This window comes from Lissotriton helveticus, chromosome 3_1 (assembly GCF_964261635.1).
Source record: "Lissotriton helveticus chromosome 3_1, aLisHel1.1, whole genome shotgun sequence".
Lineage (NCBI taxonomy): Eukaryota > Metazoa > Chordata > Amphibia > Caudata > Salamandridae > Lissotriton > Lissotriton helveticus.
Genome location: NC_136061.1, coordinates 261,805,217 through 261,825,267, shown reverse-complemented (window position 1 = coordinate 261,825,267; position 20,051 = coordinate 261,805,217). Strand labels below are relative to the sequence as shown.

Genomic DNA, 20,051 nt, shown 5'->3' with positions numbered 1-20,051 from the left:
GTACAAGCCACACGTGAAACGCCTTACCACATCTGTGCACTTCCTGAATCATACGGATGCACACAGGTGAACAGCCAGAAAGACATATGTTTGTTGGTACAAGCCACACGTGAAACGCCTTACCACATCTCTGCACTTCCTGAATCATATGGATGCACACAGGTGAACAGCCACAAAGACATATGTTTGTTGGTTCACGCACACGCATGCAACGCCTTACCACATCTGTGCACTTCCTGAATTATACGGATGCACACAGGTGAACAGCCACAAAGACATATGTTTGTTGGTACAAGCCACACGTGAAACGCCTTGCCACATCTGTGCACTTCCTGAATCATACGGATGCACACAGGTGAACAGCCAGAAAGACATATGTTTGTTGGTACAAGCCACACGTGAAACGCCTTACCACATCTGTGCACTTCCTGAATCATATGGATGCACACAGGTGAACAGCCACAAAGACATATGTTTGTTGGTTCACGCACACGCGTGCAACGCCTTACCACATCTGTACACTTCCTGAATCATACGGATGTACACAGGTGAACAGAAAGACATATGTTTGTTGGTACAAGCCACACGTGAAACGCCTTACCACATCTGTGCACTTCCTGAATCATACGGATGCACACAGGTGAACAGCCACAAAGACATATGTTTGTTTGTTCACGCACAAGCGTGCAACGCCTTACCACATCTGTGCACCTCCTGCATCATAAGGATACACATAGGTGAACAGCCACAAAGTCATATGTTTGTTGGTACTCACGCACACATCCAACGCCATACCACATCTTTCTGCACTTCCTGAATCATACGGATGCACACAGGTGAACAACCACAAAGACATATGTTTGTTGGTAAACACTACACGTCCAACGCCTTACCACATCTTACTGCACTTCCTGAATCATACGGATGCACACAGGTGAACAACCACAAAGACATATGTTTGTTGGTAAACACCACACGTCCAACGCCTTACCACATGTCTGCACTTCCTGAATCATACAACTCCAAACCTTAACTTAAATTCCGAAGTGTAAATGCAGAAATGTATTGTATACAGATGCATGGAAAATAAACCCCCTGTATGCACGGATGCACACAGGTGAACAACAGCCACAAAGACATATGTTTGTTGGTACACGCACACGCGTGGAACACCTTACCACATCTTTCTACACTTCCTGAATCAGACAGATGCACACAGGTGAACAGCCTCAAAGACGTATGTTTGTTAGTACTTGCCACATGTGCAACGCCTTACTACATCTGTGCACTCCCTGAATCATAATGATGCACACAGGTGAACAGCCACAAAGACATATGTTTGTTGGTACTCGCCACACGTGCAACGCCTTACCACATCTGTGCATTTCATGAACTATACGGATGCACACAGGTGAACAGCCACAAAGACATATGTTTGTTGGTACACACCACACATGCTATGCCTTACCACATCTTTCTGCACTTCCTGTATCAGACGGATGCACACAGGAGAACAGCCACAAAGACATATGTTTGTTGGTAAACACCACACATGCAACACCTTTCCCACATGTCTGCACTTCCTGAATCGTACGGATGCACACAGGTGAACAGCCACAAAGACATATGTGTGTTGGTACACACCACACGTGCTACGCCTTACCACATCTTTCTGCACTTCCTGAATCAGACGGATGCACACAGGAGAACAGCCACAAAGACATATGTTTGTTGGCACACACCACACGTGCTACGCCTTACCACATCTTTCTGCACTTCCTGAATCAGACAGATGCACACAGGTGAACAGTTGTCCACAAAGGTATACGTTTGTTGGATCTTGCGCACACGTGCAACGCCTTCCCACATCTGTCTGCACTTCCTGATGCGGACAGATGAACTTGGCCCAGAAGTGCACTGGGAATGTGCAACCAATATTCCCGTTTTCATACAGGGGGGTTTATTTTCCATGCATCTGTAAACAATACATTTCTGCATTTACACTTCGGAATTTAAGTTAAGGTTTGGAGTTGTATGATTTAAATGAACAAACGTAAACCCCAGTAATGCCTAGGCATGTGCCACTGTCACCTCTTCCAACCACCCCTGTCAATCCAGCCTTATCATTTCCGAGAGGCCTGTTAATCTGGTACAATTCAATCCCTGCTGCTAATCCGAAAGGATGTATTAGGCAAAAGGCCAGGGTCCCATCTCTCCCACTCTCACCATGTAGCCACAGGAGGGGACAATTGACTTTGCCATGAAATATCTGCAACAACATTTGACACTATTTATGTACAGAAGAAGCCGACTAGATCTTGGCCAAGAAACAATTCCACTAATGTATTATACACTCTTGTGTTCCATCACTTATGAACGATGCACAGGATCCTGGAAAATCAATCCAGAAATCGGGACGAGCATGTCTCAGCAATCTGCTGCTGAGTGATTAATACTTCAGACCATTTCCAAAAGACAGCCAGCAGTGTTGTTTCTGGACGGCACCGGTCAAATATCCCAATCATATAGTTCTCTTATGCCCACTCCTGGAGTTCTGACTGCCCACAATACTCAATCCTTGGTAAATGTTTTCACAATATTAGGAGGGGAACCGAATTTCCTTGTTCACATTGACCTTTCCAGTTCCATCACACTTAAAACAGACCCAGCCAAAGCATTTCATCCCTTACAGTCGATCGGATAGGGCTAGGACACACACACACCGAAAGGCTGCTCGAAGGGAGCCCAGACATTTAAATGGGTAATGAATGGAAAAGAAGAACTTTGAAAAGGAGGATAAATCAAATTGCCCTGATGAAGTCCCAATAAGGGATGAAACGCATTGTCTGGGTCTGTTTTAAGGGTGATGGAATTGTATACTTAATAAAAATTAACTTTATGGAAAAAGACACCAGCGTCTGGAAATTAATTGAAAAACGAGATATGGAAAGTCATTGAAAACAAAAGAGTGATTACAGATACATGCAATTCGAATTGGAAAGTTCAATGTGAACAAGGAAATGAGGTTGCCCTCCTAATATTGTGAAAACAAATACTTCAGACAGTATTTCCAATATCAGTAACACATGATCTCTGATTTACCAGTGAATCAAAAGTTGATTCCTTATATGCCAGTAGTCAGTGGTAAATACAAGAGGGAATCATTGTTTATGCACCATATCCCAAATGTAAACCTGTAATTATGGAGTTGAAGTTTGAATGACCTGGAGAATTTATCCTCAGTGACATGTGGGATTACCATTCCTGGTGATAGTGGGTGCCACTAATTCCACATCACTAGTGATTCCCGATTGGGCCAGTAACTCCTAGGGTTGAGGCAAGCAACTCTTACTGGCCCCACAGGGAATGCTGGGCCATTCGGAATGACGATCTTAGTGACGTTTTCTCTCAAAAGGAGACGACTGCTTCAGCCCAACTCCTACTTCGCTCAAGCCTGTCAAAATTCAATAATTTGCACACACAAAAATCTAACACTCGCAGCTCTGGGAATAACACACTGCCATACCAGCAGTAAAACCACCTAACATGACGGCTTACAGTGCCCAATAGCTGAACCCCTTTCTCAACCTTCAGATCACACACTACAGTCTTCGGAATGGATCAGAACAATATGGACCTCATTAAGCACTGTGTCGAGTGGGATTTCTGCATATTTTCTTATGGAAATATACTCTGTATGATTGTAAGCTTTACTAGGAAGAGTATTCTGCCCAATATTACCAGGTGGAATCCATAAGACTAATGGCTTTTATGAGCACATATTCCACCAGCTAAAACAAGGTGGAATATCGGACCTAAAAAAGGCATAGAAACTGGAAACAAAAAGGGGTATGTGGCCTGGTTATTCTGGGTGCTGCATGGTATTCCCCATTTCAGGCCCTTCACTCATAATGACCCAGTAACGGGGTGGTAATACCACCTGCTCTCAGTAATACTGGTATAACCACTCCATTTTTAAAGGGTGACTGATAACCGGTCCCAGTATGCGAAACACGTCATTGTACTACTACTCGGACTCTGGTTGCTAGGAAGCCTCAGAACTAGGCGGACACACAGATGCCAGTGGCCACAGAGCTACAAGACCATTCCAACAGCAGATGTGAGGCACACTAACTGCTTAACACAACATTAACTGCGGGGGGGGGGGGTATGACTCGTCTATGTATCTAAAGACGGTGACAGAACTAATGCCCTACGCTTGCGTTGCATGCATCATGCCCTTCCTCTCTTACCCCCTGTTTCAACAAGACCCACCTGGAGCTGGGCAGCGGGCAGGTTGACATCAGCCACCATCTCGGTGCAGGGGTGCTCGACTTGTAGTCGGGGGTTGAGCTCCAGGAAGTAGAAGCTGCCATCCTGGCTGTAGAGGTACTCCACCGTGCCAGCGCTGACGTAGCCTACCATCCTGGCGAGCTTCACTGCGCACTGAAGGGAAAGAAAGCATAATTCTGTCAAGGCGCTATCAGCGACGCGTGCCTACAAAACTCCTTCAACTTCGGCTCATGCACAAGTCTTGTCATTGAAAAGCAGAGACCCCAATGTATGTTTATCAATCAATGAGCTGTCTGTGCCTGCAAGATTTGCGAAGAGCAAAAACATAAAAGACTGAAGAATTTAAAAAATAGAGTTGATGTCGCTTGCTGTGTAGCCATCTTTGTTCGGTGTAGCTAGGAATCCATGGGGCACGTAGTGTAGCATCCAGTAAGACTTGAAGTGTTTTATGTGTATTTTACTAAACATCTCCAAACATAAGGTCCAGTGTCATCGGCATGGCCTATGTTCCTGTCTTGTCACATTCACAGACCCCTCCCTGCCGCCCCCAGCATTAATGAACACTTGGCAGCCCGGTCCAGAGGTTCTCACAGAGGAATTCAAAAGATAACTCCTCACGTTACCATTTTTAAATATTTGAAATGTCTATCAAACACAACAACCAACGTTTATTTTGATACCTTTATACAGTAAGCATGGGTGTCACATGAATGTAACCCCTGGACCACACTTTAACCAAAAACTCCATAATAAATGGAAACAGTCATCAGATTCGCTAATGTAGTGCATCCTGCCCTCAATGACCTTCATTTCCAGTAAGTAGGGATGTGTTAATGTAACTGGGGCCTTTTATCGACCTCTGAAGTTTGAGAGGCATGGAGGACAAGTCAGGGTTGAGCTCCCCGTGCACTCACACTTGGGCAGCACTCAGGAGGCGTCCTAATGATCACAGCTGTTGGTTAAGAAGAGACTCTGCAACACTCTGACTTACCAAGTATTCAGAGAGAGTGGACGAGAGTTCAAAAACAAACTTGGTGAAAGGACCCTGAGCCGCCACAAAGCTGGACTGTAACTGTGTCTGCTCAACCATGAAACAAGTGGTTGAGAACACTGCGGACATGTTGGCAGCTGGAATTCTAGTTCTACAGCTCTGAAACCGCACCCTTAGGCCCACTCAATGCCAGAGGTCCTTAAATGCCCACTGCAGTCACCATAGCAACAGAACGCAAGGATCTCTAAGCACATCCAACCAAAACCAAGACACACCTCCCCAAATATGGCAGCTCAGATGTAGGTGGGGTAAACAATTAGCCGTCCAGGACACCCTAACTTTAAAATGTATCCTGGTCGAACATCCATACAGAGAATAACCAAACATATTTTAAAGAAAAACTTTGAAGCCACCTCTCCTAAATGTAATTCTCTCTGTAGCCTCACTTCCAAGTTAAAAGTGTATTGAAGTGATTTAGTACAAAAAACTGTGATAAGCAAGCTTATTTATTCATTCAGTTTTCTCACATTGTTGAAAAACATGCTCTTGGCAGCGATACCTCATTAAAACATCCATTGCAAAGGCTTAGCTCTAGAGTGGACTTCTCGGTGTACAAGAGAAGCTAGCAAATATTCACACATTAGCCATTTGGAACTTCAACAACTCCATTCCATATGGTTTTCTTAGCATATGGGGCCTCAAATTAAAAGTAAATGATCAATGTGATATTTTACTAAGCTCGATTTTGGGGCACCTATGTACACAATCCTGGCAGTTTTAGGTCTTTTCAATGCACTAGCCAATTAGGATCTTTAGCCCTTACACCCAGAACCAATATTCAGTCATCAATAAAAGGAGGGGGCTGCATCACAAAAGAATACAGGAAGGAGTAAATGTAAATGTGTTGGACTTGTAAAGGGCACGGCTGCCCGTAAGCGTCCCGGCGCTGGAGACCGCTGGGGAACCCGTCCTGGCTTTCCCTGTGAGATGGTCCCTTCTGGGAATCTCCAAGGTGAAACCAGGCATCCCTGGCATCTGTGGGGGGCCGTTGTAGAGATGAGGCAAGCTAATGCCCAGAGTTGCAGAGTGTGATCCCTGGTTAGAGTAGGCACCGAGGCGAGAATTGTCAAGTCCGCTGACCCTGGTCCACAACCCTGCCGCGTCGGGAATTGAACCCTGGTCTCGGGCCGTTCTCTGCTTCCGGGTCTGCCGCCTCTAACCAGTGAGCCACACCACTCCATTACTACAGGAGTAATCGTTTACATACTCATACAAGTATTTGTGAAGTGGCCCGACATAGTCAATTCCCTATTAACGTGCAAAGAGAGCGAAATTCTTTCTTATTTGTTCAAATTATATAGGAATATTCTCGGAACATTCTCATTTTAGATGTTTTGGGAACAATTCACAACTGTTTTGTAAGGGTGCGCAGAACCGTACCACTTTTGGTACTCCACACACATCTTTGTGAGTAGGCCGCACAGTGTGGAAAGATAATGCGGTAAAGCATTGAGAGAATGAAGGAAACAGCAGAGTTGCAGGGCATCCTTCATTGGAAACAACAGACAGCACATGGATCATGGGGACATCTTGACTGTGACAACCTGTAGGGAATAAACCCAGCCTACCTGCTCCATCTGCTCAAACACCAACGAGGTGGCGATGGTGGCCGGGGCCTCCTCAATGATTTTCTGGTGCCGGCGCTGGACGGAACAGTCACGGCCAAAGAGCGAGATGGCATTGCCATATTGGTCAGCGAGTATCTGCACCTCCAGGTGACGAGACTGCTTGGCCAGCCTCATGACAAAGATGGGGGATCCTGGAACCTCGGCCTGAACCTGCCGCACAAATACAAAGAAATTCACGATTAAATTATGGAGAGTTTAATGCAAAATATCTTCTTGGAACTAAAAAGGCCAAAGAAAGAGTTCAAACAATAAAAGAAGGGAAGTGTGAAATGAGGTAATTTAGAAACCATACAGAGTGGTTATGTTGATTTTCAAACACAGTTTTTCATGATCTACTTTGTGTGGCTCTGATGGATTAACATTTTGACTGAGTTCTACCCGTTTTCATGGATATTCTGGCAGATACAAATAATAAAAAAACGAAAAGTTCCCCCAAATCCAAGCCAGCCTCCCACTTTCCTCATTGATCAGCCTCCAAACCATGAAATTACTTTTAGGGCAACCCTTAGAAGACCCCAATCAAGCGAATTAACTACTTGTACATTTAGAAGCTAGATAACAAGTCTATAAAACAAACATTCTTATGATATAACAGCTCTAGAATAACATACTTCAAATTGGAACCATGATGACCGCCCAGCATAGCAATATTACCTGGAAAATACTGAGCTTCAGATAAAAGTGCAAAAATAACCACTTTAAGTATTCCCAGCTTAGACGCCAAATCAATTAAGTGACCCAAAAGCACCCACATGGATAATCTAGCATTCCAACCAGCAAAAGTAACATGAATAATACCTAATCACGGACAAAATATTATCTATATCTTTCACCTCTGTGAAGAGGGTAATACCTTCATAGTGAATAAATATTTATTTATTTATTTGAAACTTTTAAATAGCGCTGGCTTGACCTGAGGGTATCAGAGTGCTTTACAAGACCTAGCAATGATAGAAGGATTCACAGTTGGCATAGTATAACAAGAGGAGATATAAAAACAGTGAAACATAAAATACGTCTCTCATGAAACCTAGGGTCCTGCTTGCAGTTTTTGGAACCAAGAGCCCACCTCCACATTCACAAACATTGTACAACAAATTGTAATGTCACCTGCATCCATGCTCCTTCTCACAGTGACAGAATGACCACTGTTTTATCAGTGAAGCAGTCCACAGTATGTGTGCGTCATAGGGATGTTTTGCTCAGAATTACATAGACAAACCGTGCTCAAGTGTTGTGGTTAAAGACGCTATTATTTCAGTTGCGACGCGGGGGACACCTCTGTGAGCCTGGATCTCTTTCTGTAACATGGCTCTATCTGTGCTACTCTTTCCATTTATTAATGACTATAGTTCTAATAAAGCAGCACATTACTTTGCAGTTTTGCTAAATGAGAAATAAATATATCAAATAGTGGTAAAAATGTTATACTGTATATGTGGTGGATAGGACACATGCCAACTAGATGTCTTTTTGGGACAGAATGTGTTGAAAACATATTTCTACAAATACGTTTTTGGGGAAACAGACTTTTTTTATGGCGCCGTCCCTGTTTTTCCTCCTTCAATCAAAAGTATGTTTCCAACATATGTCAACAGCCACAGCCCAAACCAAATAAGCCAGGAAACAGAAGCCAATTCCACATCTTTTTGGTGTCAACAGAGAAAGTTGACAAACATTGCAGTGAAAGCCTTGCTCCTTTATGCATGATTAGTTGCAGTTGGGTATCCAAAGGAGGATGTAGTGTGCAAAGGAACATGTGTAATGTGGAACAGAAATAAGGAAATCACCAGTAATCACCAAAAAGAATGGATGTGATTAAAAAAGTAGGAGCCTGCTTCTGGGTAAGGGCTCATCCACCTCCAAATCTTTCTGTGACACAGGAAAACACTTTTGATATGTACAGTGTCATTTTGGCCTTCAGGCCTACACTCTGTATTTCTAAGGACGGTCTACTGCTGTGGAATTCCTCTTTGATCTCAAGGAGGGTACAAAAGGGACGGCAATGTGCCACAAAACAGTGTAAAACCACATGCAGTAGTTCAAAAAAGAAAATGGCATCCAGGAGTCAATTCTAAATGGTATTCACAACCTGGTGATGTAAAACATTTACCAGTCACAGATGCAAACAAGTAATGTAGGGAATGTGGCATGTGAATTGGGAAAGAAAGGTGTCCTTGAAGTCCACGCATGCAAAGCTATAAATCTGCAGATCTACAAATGAACTGGACCTGGGAATGTCTGAACATTTAGTCAGTTGCTACCTTGGATTCGGCCAAATGACCCCATGGATGCTTAATGTCAACTCACAATTCAAGCAGGTGGACTTTAGACCCTGATCCAAGACTCAGAAGAAGGCCGAGAAAACTCTCACAAGCGCAGAGTGAACATTATTTGGAGACGACTTCAATGTCAAAACAGGATCATGGAGAGGAGATGAAGAATTTGACTTGAAAGCAAAACAAGCAGACAAAAAAGGTGAAACATGGTGTCGACAAATAACCCTGTTACCTCAGAAGAAGAGGGGCCGCTAGTTTGAAATGTATGGACATCAGTGATAGAATATGAGAGTATTTCAAGTTTAAAATGGAACTGGATGGACAGTTACCACGTTCTCAATGTAGTACCAATGACACCTGATTGGCCACTCACAAATACACCCATCTACCTGAAGATCAATGTCTGGAAATCAGAAACAAAAGCGGCATATGTAATGAATATGCTACTTATCAGTATGCATCTGTTCTTGGCATGTAGGGCTGCTGACATTCATATCTATATCTATAGCATAGATCGCTGCCTAGTGTTGGGTCCGGATGATTGCACATTGTTGTCCTGGAAGAGTCTTCGAAGTATCACGAGATAGGTGGCTCCTCCCCTGGACTACAGTGCGCATGGGCATCGACTCCATCCCCAGATTGTTTTTAGCCATTGTGGCGAAGATGGAGTGTAACAGTGTGAGCGATGGCCATGCTAAGAGTAAGTGTTAATTCTGCAGCCGCTACAGGCGCCGGGGAGGAGGGTGGGCGATATGAATGTCAGCAGCCCTAGGCAGAGGTGTGGAGCCGCGGCCAGGGCGACTGACGCTGGAATCTGAGGATCAGGGTTCGATCCCCGGCTCCGGCGGCAGGTTAGCCCAGCACCATGTGACTCTGGGCAATAGCTCGCTTAATCTTCCCGACGGCCCCCAGCGCCTAGAGACCCTTACGGGTGATTGTGCGCTTTACAAATGTGGATTATAATTATTATTATTACATGCCAAGAACAGATGCATACTGGTAAGTAGCATATTCAGTTCGAGGCATGTGGGCTGCTGAATTCATATATATAGCATAGAATATATAGCAGTGCCTCCATTAGCGGCGGCCGCCTGTGCCAGCTGCAGACGTTTGAAAAAGTGTCTTTAGAACAGCCTGCCCTACAGCTGCTTGCTGCTTGGAGTGCACATCTACTCAGTAGTGTTTCGTAAATGTGTGTGGGGTAGACCATGTGGCTGCTCTACAAATGTCTTCTAAAGGGATATTTCCAAGGAAAGCCATGGAGGCCCCCAACTTACGGGTGGAGTGGGCTCTGGGGGGGATCGTTAAAGTGCGCTTAGCCTTTTGATAGCAAATCTGAATACACTTAACGATCCACCTGGCTATACCTGCTTTGGAAATGGGGTTGCCCTTGTGTTGGGCAGAAAAGGCAACAAAGAGTTGTTTCGTCTTCCTAAAATGTTTGGTCCTATCAATGTAGTACATCAAAGCTCGTTTGACGTCAAGAGTGTGGAGCATTCTTTCAGCCACTGTCTCTGGATTTTGGAAGAACACAGGCAGTTCAATAGTCTGATTGACATGGAACTGTGAAACCACCTTCGGAAGAAATGTAGGGTTAGTGCGCAGCACCACCCGGTTGGAGTGAATCTGTATGAATGGTTCCTGTACAGTGAGCGCCTGAAGCTCACTAACCCGTCGAAGTGACGGAATGGCTATAAGGAAAGCCACTTTCCATGTTAAGAACAGAATCTCACATGAATGTAGAGGCTCAAAAGGTGGACCCATCAGTCGGGTGAGTACCACATTAAGATTACATTCAGGAGCAGGTGGGGTCCTGGGAGGAATGACTCGTTTGAGCCCCTCTAGAAAAGCCTTAATGGCAGGCACTCGGAAAAGGGAGAGATGCTGCCTGTTTTGGAGATAAGCCGCTATGGCGGATAAATGTATCCGAATGGAAGCATATGCCAGATTGCATTTGTAAAGATGCAACAGATAACAAATGATGTTGTGCGTGGACGCGTCAAGTGGGTCAATGTCGTGGTCCACGCAATAAATGACAAACCGCTTCCATTTTGCTGCGTAGCATGCTCTGGTGGTGGGCTTTCTTGCCTCCCGTATGATATCCATACAGTCAGGAGGTAAGTTGAGGTAGCCAAACTCTAAGACTTCAGGAGCCAGATCGCCAGGTTGAGCTGTTGCGGATCTGGGTGCTGAATGTCGCCATGGCTCTGCGTCAAAAGCCTGGGTGTGAGGTGCAGCCTTTGATGCGGTACCACGGGAAGTTCTAGAAACGTGGTGTACCATGGTTGGCGGGCCCACGTTGGAGCAACCAGGATGAGCGTCATCGAGTGTTGCTTTAGCTTTCGTGCCACCAGCGGTATTAGAGGTGCTGGGGGAAAAGCGTACGCAAACTTGCATGACCAGTTCATCCATATCGCATTGCCCTGCGACTGTGGGTACGTGAACTTGGCGGCAAAGCTTTGGCATTTGGCGTTTTCCCTTGTGGCGAACAGGTCTATTTCTGGATGACCCCACTGCTGGAAGTACGGGTGGAGCACTGATGGATGTATCTCCCACTCGTGCATTTGGTGGCTGTACCTGCTGAGCAGGTCCGCCATCTGATTGTCCTTGCCCGGGAGGTGTTCCGCCATGAGGAAGATGTTCCTCTGAATGGCCCACTTCCACATGCTCTGAGCCAGATGAGACAACTGTGGAGAGTGTGTACCTCCCTGCTTTTGAATGTAGTACATGGCTGTCATGTTGTCCGTCCGGATCAACACGACTTTGTTGCACAGATGTATCTTGAATGCTTTCATTGCCATGAAGATTGCCATCAGCTCTAGGTGGTTGATGTGCATCTTCTTTTGCTGTGTCGTCCATAGTCCCTGCACTGTGTAGTGGAGTACATGAGCTCCCCAACCCTGGAGAGAAGCGTCCGTCGTTAGGATGATTTGTGGAACAGGCTCCTGGAACGGTCGGCCCTTGCAAAGGTTGTGTGGATTCCACCAATGCAGTGAGTTGTATGCCCGACCGGTCACCAACACTAGGTCTTTCAACTGTCCGTGAGCCTGATTCCACTGACGTGCCAAGCACTCTTGAAGCGGACGCATATGTAGTCTCGCGTGCGGGACTATGAAGATGCAGGAGGCCATCATGCCTATCAACTGCATGAACACTCGAGCCTGAAGCGAGTGTTGCGGTCTGAATTTCTGGATCAGCAATTGAATGCTGTTGATCCTCAGTGAATTTGGCTGTGCTGTGGCTGCCAGAGTGTTTATTGTCGCGCCTAGATACTGCCGCACATGGGCGGGCTGAAGGTGTGACTTTGGACAATTTAGTGAGAACCCCAGATTGTGAAGAAGGTGAATGGTGTGGGACATGTTGGAAGCGCACTGCTGGGACGACTTTGCTTGGACAAGCCAGTCGTCCAGATAAGGGTAGACGTGAACGTTTTGTCTCCTGAGATGCGCAGCCATTGTCGCCAGGCATTTTGTGAAAACCCTGGGCGCTGTGGTCACTTCGAAAGGGAGGACCATGAATTGGTAATGCTGATTCTGAATGGTGAATCTGAGGTATTTTCTGTGTGACGGATGTAGTGGAATGTGAAAATATGCGTCTTTTAGATCTAATGTTGCGAGGAAATCCCCTTGATTGAGCAACGGAAGAACCTGCTGCAACGTGAGCATATGAAAGTGTTCTGAGAGAATGTACTGGCTTAGGGGCCTGAGGTCCAGTATGGGTCGCAGGGACCCGTCTTTCTTTGGGATCAAGAAGTACAGGGAGTACACTCCCGGGCCTCTTTGTTCCACTGGCACGAGCTCGATTGCCCCTTTTTGCAGCATGACGAGCACCTCCTGCTGCAATAAGTGCAAATGCTCTGTTGACATAGGACGGTGCTTTGGGGGGATGTTGGGTGGAGTGGATGTCAACTCCAGACAATAACCGTACTGGATAAGTTTTCTGACCCACCTGTCTGTGGTGATGGATTTCCAGACTGGCAGGAACTGTTGGAGTCTCCCCCCGACAGGTGTTGTATGGTCGGGGGGCAGTGACAAGGCGTCACTGTTTGTTGGCGGCGGAGGATCGGGAGTTGTTGTTTCCACGACCTCTGCCCTTGGCGCTGTTGCCGCGATATCCTCCTCTACTCTGCTTGTTGTAAGAGGTTTGTGCACCACTTTTAGTGTACTGTGTTTGCTGGGACATTTGGCCTCTGGAAACACCCCTATTGCTTGAGCGACGAAAAGTACTACCCCTGAACTGCTGGGACTGGAGAGCCCCATAGACTTCGCAGTCTCGGTGTCTTTTTTGATTTTTTCCAGGGTGGTGTGCACCTCAGGTCCAAATAGGTGATCAGGGTTTACAGGCTGATTGAGGATGGTGGTCTGTATCTCCGGTTTGAACCCGGAGATTCTGAGCTAGGCTTGACGTCGCAACATTACACTGGTGTTAATGGCCCTGGCCGCGGTGTCCGCTGCGTCCAGTGCACACTTAATAGAAGCATTTGAGATGAGTTTCCCTTCTTGGATGAGCATCTCAGCTGCCTCCTTATACTCATCTGGCAAGTGTTGTAACAGGGTTTCAAGTGTATCATAGTGTGCCCTGTCATATCTGGCCAAGAGCGCCTGCGTGTTAGAAATACGCCAGATATTGTCCGCTTGAGCCGCCACCCTCTTCCCTGATGCCTCTAGCACCTTAGATTCCTTGTCAGGGGGAGGAGCATCACCAGTAGTCTGTGAATTTGCCCTCTTCCGGGCATTAGAAACAACCAGAGAGTCCAACGGCAACTGGCCCTTGATGTAGGTAGGGTCGCCAGGTGCCGGCTTGTATTTTTTTTCAATTCTAGGGTTTATAACCCTGGCACGTGTGGGTTCTTTAAAAATGTCAGCAGCATGTTTCAAGACACCCTTCAGCATTGGGAGAGTCTTGACAGTCTTTTCAGAGGTGGAAAAGGTATCAAACAGAAAATCCACTTCAATAGGGTCAGCATGCAGCTGGACGTCGTGATTTTTGGCTGCCCTCTCAATTAGTGCATTAAATGCCGCAGAATCCTCAGTAGGGGAGGTTTTGACAGTATATACTTGGGGGTCCGGGGTAGTTTGCGGATCCCCTGGGTCCCCAGCATCTGCCCATGTGTCACGGTGATCCTCCGGATCAGTGTCGGCAGGGTAGTTGTACTCCTCATCGTCCCCTTCCCCAGCTTCCACATCAGAGTAAGTGGGCGAGATTGGAGCAGTGTCCTGAGCACGTGGAGTAATCAGATCAACAAGAACTGGGGAATCCGTAGAAGCCTTTTTCTTTTTCAAAGGAATTGTGTAGGACTCCATAGGCTGTGCCGGTGTGATCTTTCGCTTGTAGATGGAAAGTTTACCGGTGTCGGCGTCGATAAAGTGTTCCGACTGCTCCTCCAGTAGGGGTTGTCGATGCTTTGCGCCTACAACAGCAGGGGTAGGTTTCGGCCCCGTGGACACCTTCATGGACGCGTCGACGACCGTCCTGGGCGCGAACACCTTCGGCGCCACTTTCGGCGGCAGCGTGAACTGGATCGGCGCCGTCGACTTTTGCGGCTTGGCTGCGGGCTTCGGGGTGGAAGTATCCTTCGGTTCGACCGCGGAAGCCTTGTCCTTGATGCGTTGCAACGAGTCCGACACCTGCTTCGTGAAGGATGCGGACGGTTTCGTCGACGCAACAGGTGTTCTCGATCCACCACTATGTGCAGACTCGAGGGCGACAGTGCTTCTGGCCTTTTCGGGCCGACGTGCAGGATCGACAGCTTTCGGAGCTCCGAGTCCTCTGTCCGTGTCGACGGCCTTCGGCGCCGACGGTTTCGGGTCGGCGGCCTTGACAAGCGGTTTCGATGGCCCAGTCTTCGGCTCGACGCCCTTGAGCGACTTCACCGGTTCGACAACCTTCTTAGGCTTCGACTGCACCGACAGGTCTGAAGACGTGGAGCCGACCAAGGCGACCGACGCTTTCTGTTTTGACGGCGCCTCTACCACTTTCTGTTTCGTCGAGACCGAAGCTTTCACTTTCGGTTTCGATTTATTTGACCAATGGCGGCTCCGTAGAAGTGTCCGTAGTCGGGCCCGGAGGCGAGACCGTGGATCCAGGTGTAAGATCTTGGGTAAGGCCATGTGGCGATCCCTCGACCTGAGCCTTAGTAATTGTTCGAACGGGGCATAGCTCTTCACCTGAGCTATCTTCCGTGGCCCCATAGGCCTCATTGTCGCCTCCTACCTCGTCGACGACGTCTTCTGTGTCGAGCATTTCGACGTCTGCGTCGTAGTTGGAGTCGATATCGGCTCTCGATCGTCCTGCTCGTCTGCTTCTTCCCCCTCGAAAATGTTCACCGGGTATGGGGCCGTCTGCTGGGCCTCCTGGCGCCCCAACGCGCCGAAGTCGAATCGTCTTCTTTGAGCGAAAACGAGAACAAGCCATACAGTTGGCTTCATCGTGATCCGGCGACAGGCACTTGTTGCACACCGGGTGGACATCGATGTGGGGATACTTCGAGTTGCACACGGGGCATCTCTTGAACGGGCTCCGTTCCATGATGTGTCGTCGAAAAAGTCTGGCTGCGTTGACTGGGCCTCGAGCACCGAAGAGCCACGCGACTCCTCTGGATGTCCGACTCGGGAACTGAGTCGGAACAGAGCTGGGCACCGAACGCAAGACAATACCGACGCTATAGGAAAGGCCTGTGGGCCGAAAAGAAAGTTTCTATCGATTCCGAACTTGAGTGATCAAATATGCATCCGAACCCAATGGCGGAAAAAAACAATCTGGGGATGGAGTCGATGCCCATGCGCACTGTAGTCCAGGGGAGGAGCCACCTATCTCATGATACTTCGAAGACTCTTCCAGGACAACAATGTGCAATCATCCGGACCCAACACTAGGCGGCGATCTATGCTATAGATATAGATATGAATTCAGCAGCCCACATGCCTCGAACCTCCATTAACTTAGAATACCTATCTGCCTAGATGCAACCTCTGAAAGCACAGACAGAAAAACAAAACGTTGGAAGGCCAAGCGCATGATTCAACAAAACCAATCAAATTTGTTTCCTTGCTCAAGACACATAAACAATGGACCAACAAAGTAGCAAGTCAGCATGCCCAAATGAAAGGCCTTGAAAATTGATCAATTTTGCGTACAAGAAAATCCTACGTAGAACTCACAGAGAAAAAGAAAGCAGTGTGTCTCTCGGGCTGGAACAAATTCTAAAAAAAAAAAAAAAGCTTCAAAAGGACCCTAAAACAATCTGGACAAAGATGGTCTTCAAAAAGCATTCTGGACAAAGATGGTCTTCAAAAAGCATTCTGGACAAAGATGGTATCTTATTTACTTATTTATTACACTTCTATAGTGCACTTGCACTAGTGGACAGTATAGCTGCCTTAAAAACAACGGGGAGATACACTGTAGCTGTCATCAACAACCCAGGACTAGATAACTGCTGTGGAATACCTATAAGTTCACAGTCAGTAGTGGCTATTGGAGAACCTGAACAGGAACTCTCTCTCAGGATGAGAAGATGAGACACTTTTAGTGATCTGTGGAATCCTAGATGTAGATAGCCAAGAGAAGAAGCCACACCTGAAAAAGGAATATAGACATGACATTGCTCTTTGTCTTTTCCACTATGAGATTAAAAAAGCAACTTTAAAACCAGGAAGGGCTCACAGCCTCAATTTAATTTCTAGTGACTGTTTTTAGGCCTTAGCAAGCACAATGCATGCTCTAAGAACGCTACAGTGGTAGAACTGCTCCAGGATGAACATACCTGTCTGAAGAGACTGGGGAACTCCTCCGGATTGTTCACTTTTCGGATTCCTTTCCCTCCTCCGCCCTCGGAGGCTTTGATCATAACTGGGTATCCCACTTCCAGAGCAGCCTGGTGAGAGAAAGGGCGAGAGATACAAGGTGGTGGGAGAGGGAACAATGAACGTACAATTGAAGAGGCAACAAAAAAGGAGGGAGAAAAGAGAGGGGGAAAAAAAGAGGAAGATGCAGGGCAAAGACGACAGAGAAAATGACAAGGTGGGAAAGAGTACAGAGGAAGGAGAAATGTAAGACGGAGGAAGAAAGAGTAAGAGAAGAAAAATGAGTGAAAGAAAAAAGAGACAGCAAAGGCGAATAAAAAACAAATAGGGTGCAAAAAGAGGAAAGTGTGATAGAGGGGAAAGGGAGAGGGAGTTAATAAATAGAAAAGAGGGAAAGAAGGAAAGAAGGAAATAAGAGAAGAAAAAGATAAGCAACAGTGACATAAGGCACATAGACAGAAAGGCAGGACAGAAAGGTGAGAGAAATGTGAGAGCCGGGGAGTAGATAGACGACAAATGGATAATGGGAGACAGCAGCAACAGATGGACATATCAAGATGGAAGAGAGGAAAGAAGAGTCCAATAATAAAAGCGAAAATGGTGGATGCTCCGTCTATCCGAAGACTTAATATAAGAGCACAGAAGAGCAGGTATAAGTGCCACAAGATTATGTAGACAATGGAAATGCTGACTAACTCCACACATGCCTACCCTCCTACGAACTCTGTAACCTTCTTTCCAACATGTTCTCCGCTCAGAAATACTCAGCAATGTTGACCCTTGCTGCACGAACAGAACGATGCTGCTACTACAGAACCTAGAATAGAAAGCTCCCTCACAGGCTCCCGTAGAACTGAACATCCACCCGCCTAGATGCAATGACCAGGGACTCTGCAATATAGAACCCCAGTCTTCCACACTCAAACTCCATGGCTTACATCTGCTACTGCTGCGGTTGCTGCGCAACATGCACCACATCTGATGGAGCACAAGCAATCAGGCCTTCACTGTGCTGGGGTTGGGTAGAGGGACATGGAATGTGGGCAGGCAGCGCCAATTCTAACCTCCTGTTTCCACAACACAAAGCCCTTTGCATACCGACCTCTACAAGCATCAGTTGCCACCAGCTTAGAGCACGGCTCATGAGCCAACAGTTGAAACATGGAATGTTGAGTTCTTGGAAGCAAACCAACTGGCATCGGAGGAGTGTAGGGCTAACCATGGCCTTCATTTTAGAGTGAGCAAGTAGATGCTACCAGGTGAAAGCAGAGTCATTGGCTGGAACAAGATGAAGTTAGGCGTGTGGCCGCCATACACTCCAAGTATGGGTGCTGCGGTCACCAGCTAAGAATGTGGCAACCGGTGCAACTTGAGAGACGAGCTATTGCTGCAGCATGCTGGTTACTGGCACCACATGTTAAGGGCAATTCTATTGCTGCTGCATGCCGATGCAGAGCTATTACTGATACAAACCGATGGGAGTGCCATCAATGGCACGCCAGAGGGGACAGCTGTTGCTGCCACATTTGGAAGCTAATAATAATAATAATAATTCCTATTTGTAAAGTGCGAACATATCACCCTTTAAGGTTTCAAGGCGCTGGGAGCCATTGGGGAGATTAACTGAGCTATTGACCAGAGTCACATGATGGCGAGCTGAGCTGCCGCTGACGATCGAACCGTGAGACCCACGCACCAGAGTCAGCCACTCTAGCTGCTGTGCCACATCTCTCCTATGACACTGCCGCCACATGTGGCCAGTAGGGCTGCTGGCTGCCACATACTGATAGTCATGCTGAGAATGGAGCAATTACTAGTTCCTCTAAAGTTACTGCTTCCAACAAGGAGTAAATGGTCACATTTTAAATGCCAGCAACCCACTTTCCCTTTGAGATGACCGCCCTGAACAAATGTAAAAATAAGACACCTTTCCCTAGAATACTTAAACTGTTATGTGAAAGACTGGAAACTAGCTGCACAAAGAGTGCATGGGAGAGGAAACAGAAGAAAAAAGCAGCGAAAAGTCTCCAATGTTCTGCCATGTTATCATTTGCCACATATATCTATACAAGAAAATTGCACCAGAGTAGTTCCTGTGAGTAAAAACACTAGTTCAGCTTCAATCGTTTGGTAGAAGCTATTTTGAGAGGCCCCGAGTTAATGGCACAAGAAGGCAACTAACCCTCAATCCATCATCAACATCTTTGACGTAGCCCTTCTCATACAGCTCCGGGGGGACATTCAGGACACCCTTCTTCATGTCACTCTCCTGCCAATCCAAGGTGAGACCTGTAACATAAGGCGTAACGTAAAGTTTCAACGCTGACACATGTTGAATGGATGCCATGCCGATACTATCACACCGCTTCCTAGCATCTGTTTTTAGATGGGGTCTTAACCCCAGGCGACACACAATTCTTGTTTCTTACCACTGCCACTCCATGGGAGGGTGGGGATGCCTGCCGTTTGAGCCACAATTGAAGAGGCAATCTTATCTCCAAGAGCCCACATGGCTTGGCTTGGTGGCCCTGCAAAGAAAAGGGATACACACAAGAAAGACATTCAGAAATTCATGCTCATGTTAAAAAACACAATCCCTTAATGGTCAGTGTGCTGCACCAATCTATTGGAAATCTAGCAAAGGAGAATGTGTCAATAGGTCAACTGAGGAATATTTAGGTGGATTTTTACAGATTTTTGTACCTAGTGCCAATGCCTCTTCAGATGTTCTTACCCATAAAAGCAATCCCATTTTTGCACAGAAGCTCAGGAAGTTTGGGATTCTCAGATGCGTGGCCCCAGCCGGCCCAGACTGCCTGAATAGAGAAGAAGAAATGGGATCAGAAACACCCTGGACCCAAAACTCATAATGTTCAGTGTACACTCAAAGCAATCTTCATATTACATTCATCATTCGATTAGTGACACAGAAATGAAGAAGCATTCTCTTCAAAGTGTTTGCACAAAAGTCCTGACGCGGATGAAAGAGCTAATA

General features: G+C 46.6%; 1 protein-coding gene across 6 annotated transcripts in view; it reads right to left on the bottom strand.

Moving 5' to 3' along the window:
• ACACA (acetyl-CoA carboxylase alpha) overlaps positions 1-20,051 on the bottom strand; it is a 1,199,721-nt gene that overhangs the window by 984,213 nt on the left and 195,457 nt on the right. For all 6 annotated transcript variants that reach the window (XR_013608606.1, XM_078679777.1, XM_078679779.1 and 3 more), the window contains 6 exons: positions 19,791-19,872; positions 19,486-19,584; positions 19,239-19,345; positions 17,017-17,127; positions 6,913-7,122; positions 4,276-4,446 (listed from right to left, as the gene is read on the bottom strand). Coding sequence is in view for 5 of the 6 variants with exons in the window: in XM_078679777.1 (XP_078535903.1) it covers positions 4,276-4,446; positions 6,913-7,122; positions 17,017-17,127; positions 19,239-19,345; positions 19,486-19,584; positions 19,791-19,872 (780 nt within the window). In the remaining variant the exon portion in view is untranslated. The remainder of the gene's footprint in view (positions 1-4,275; positions 4,447-6,912; positions 7,123-17,016; positions 17,128-19,238; positions 19,346-19,485; positions 19,585-19,790; positions 19,873-20,051) is intronic.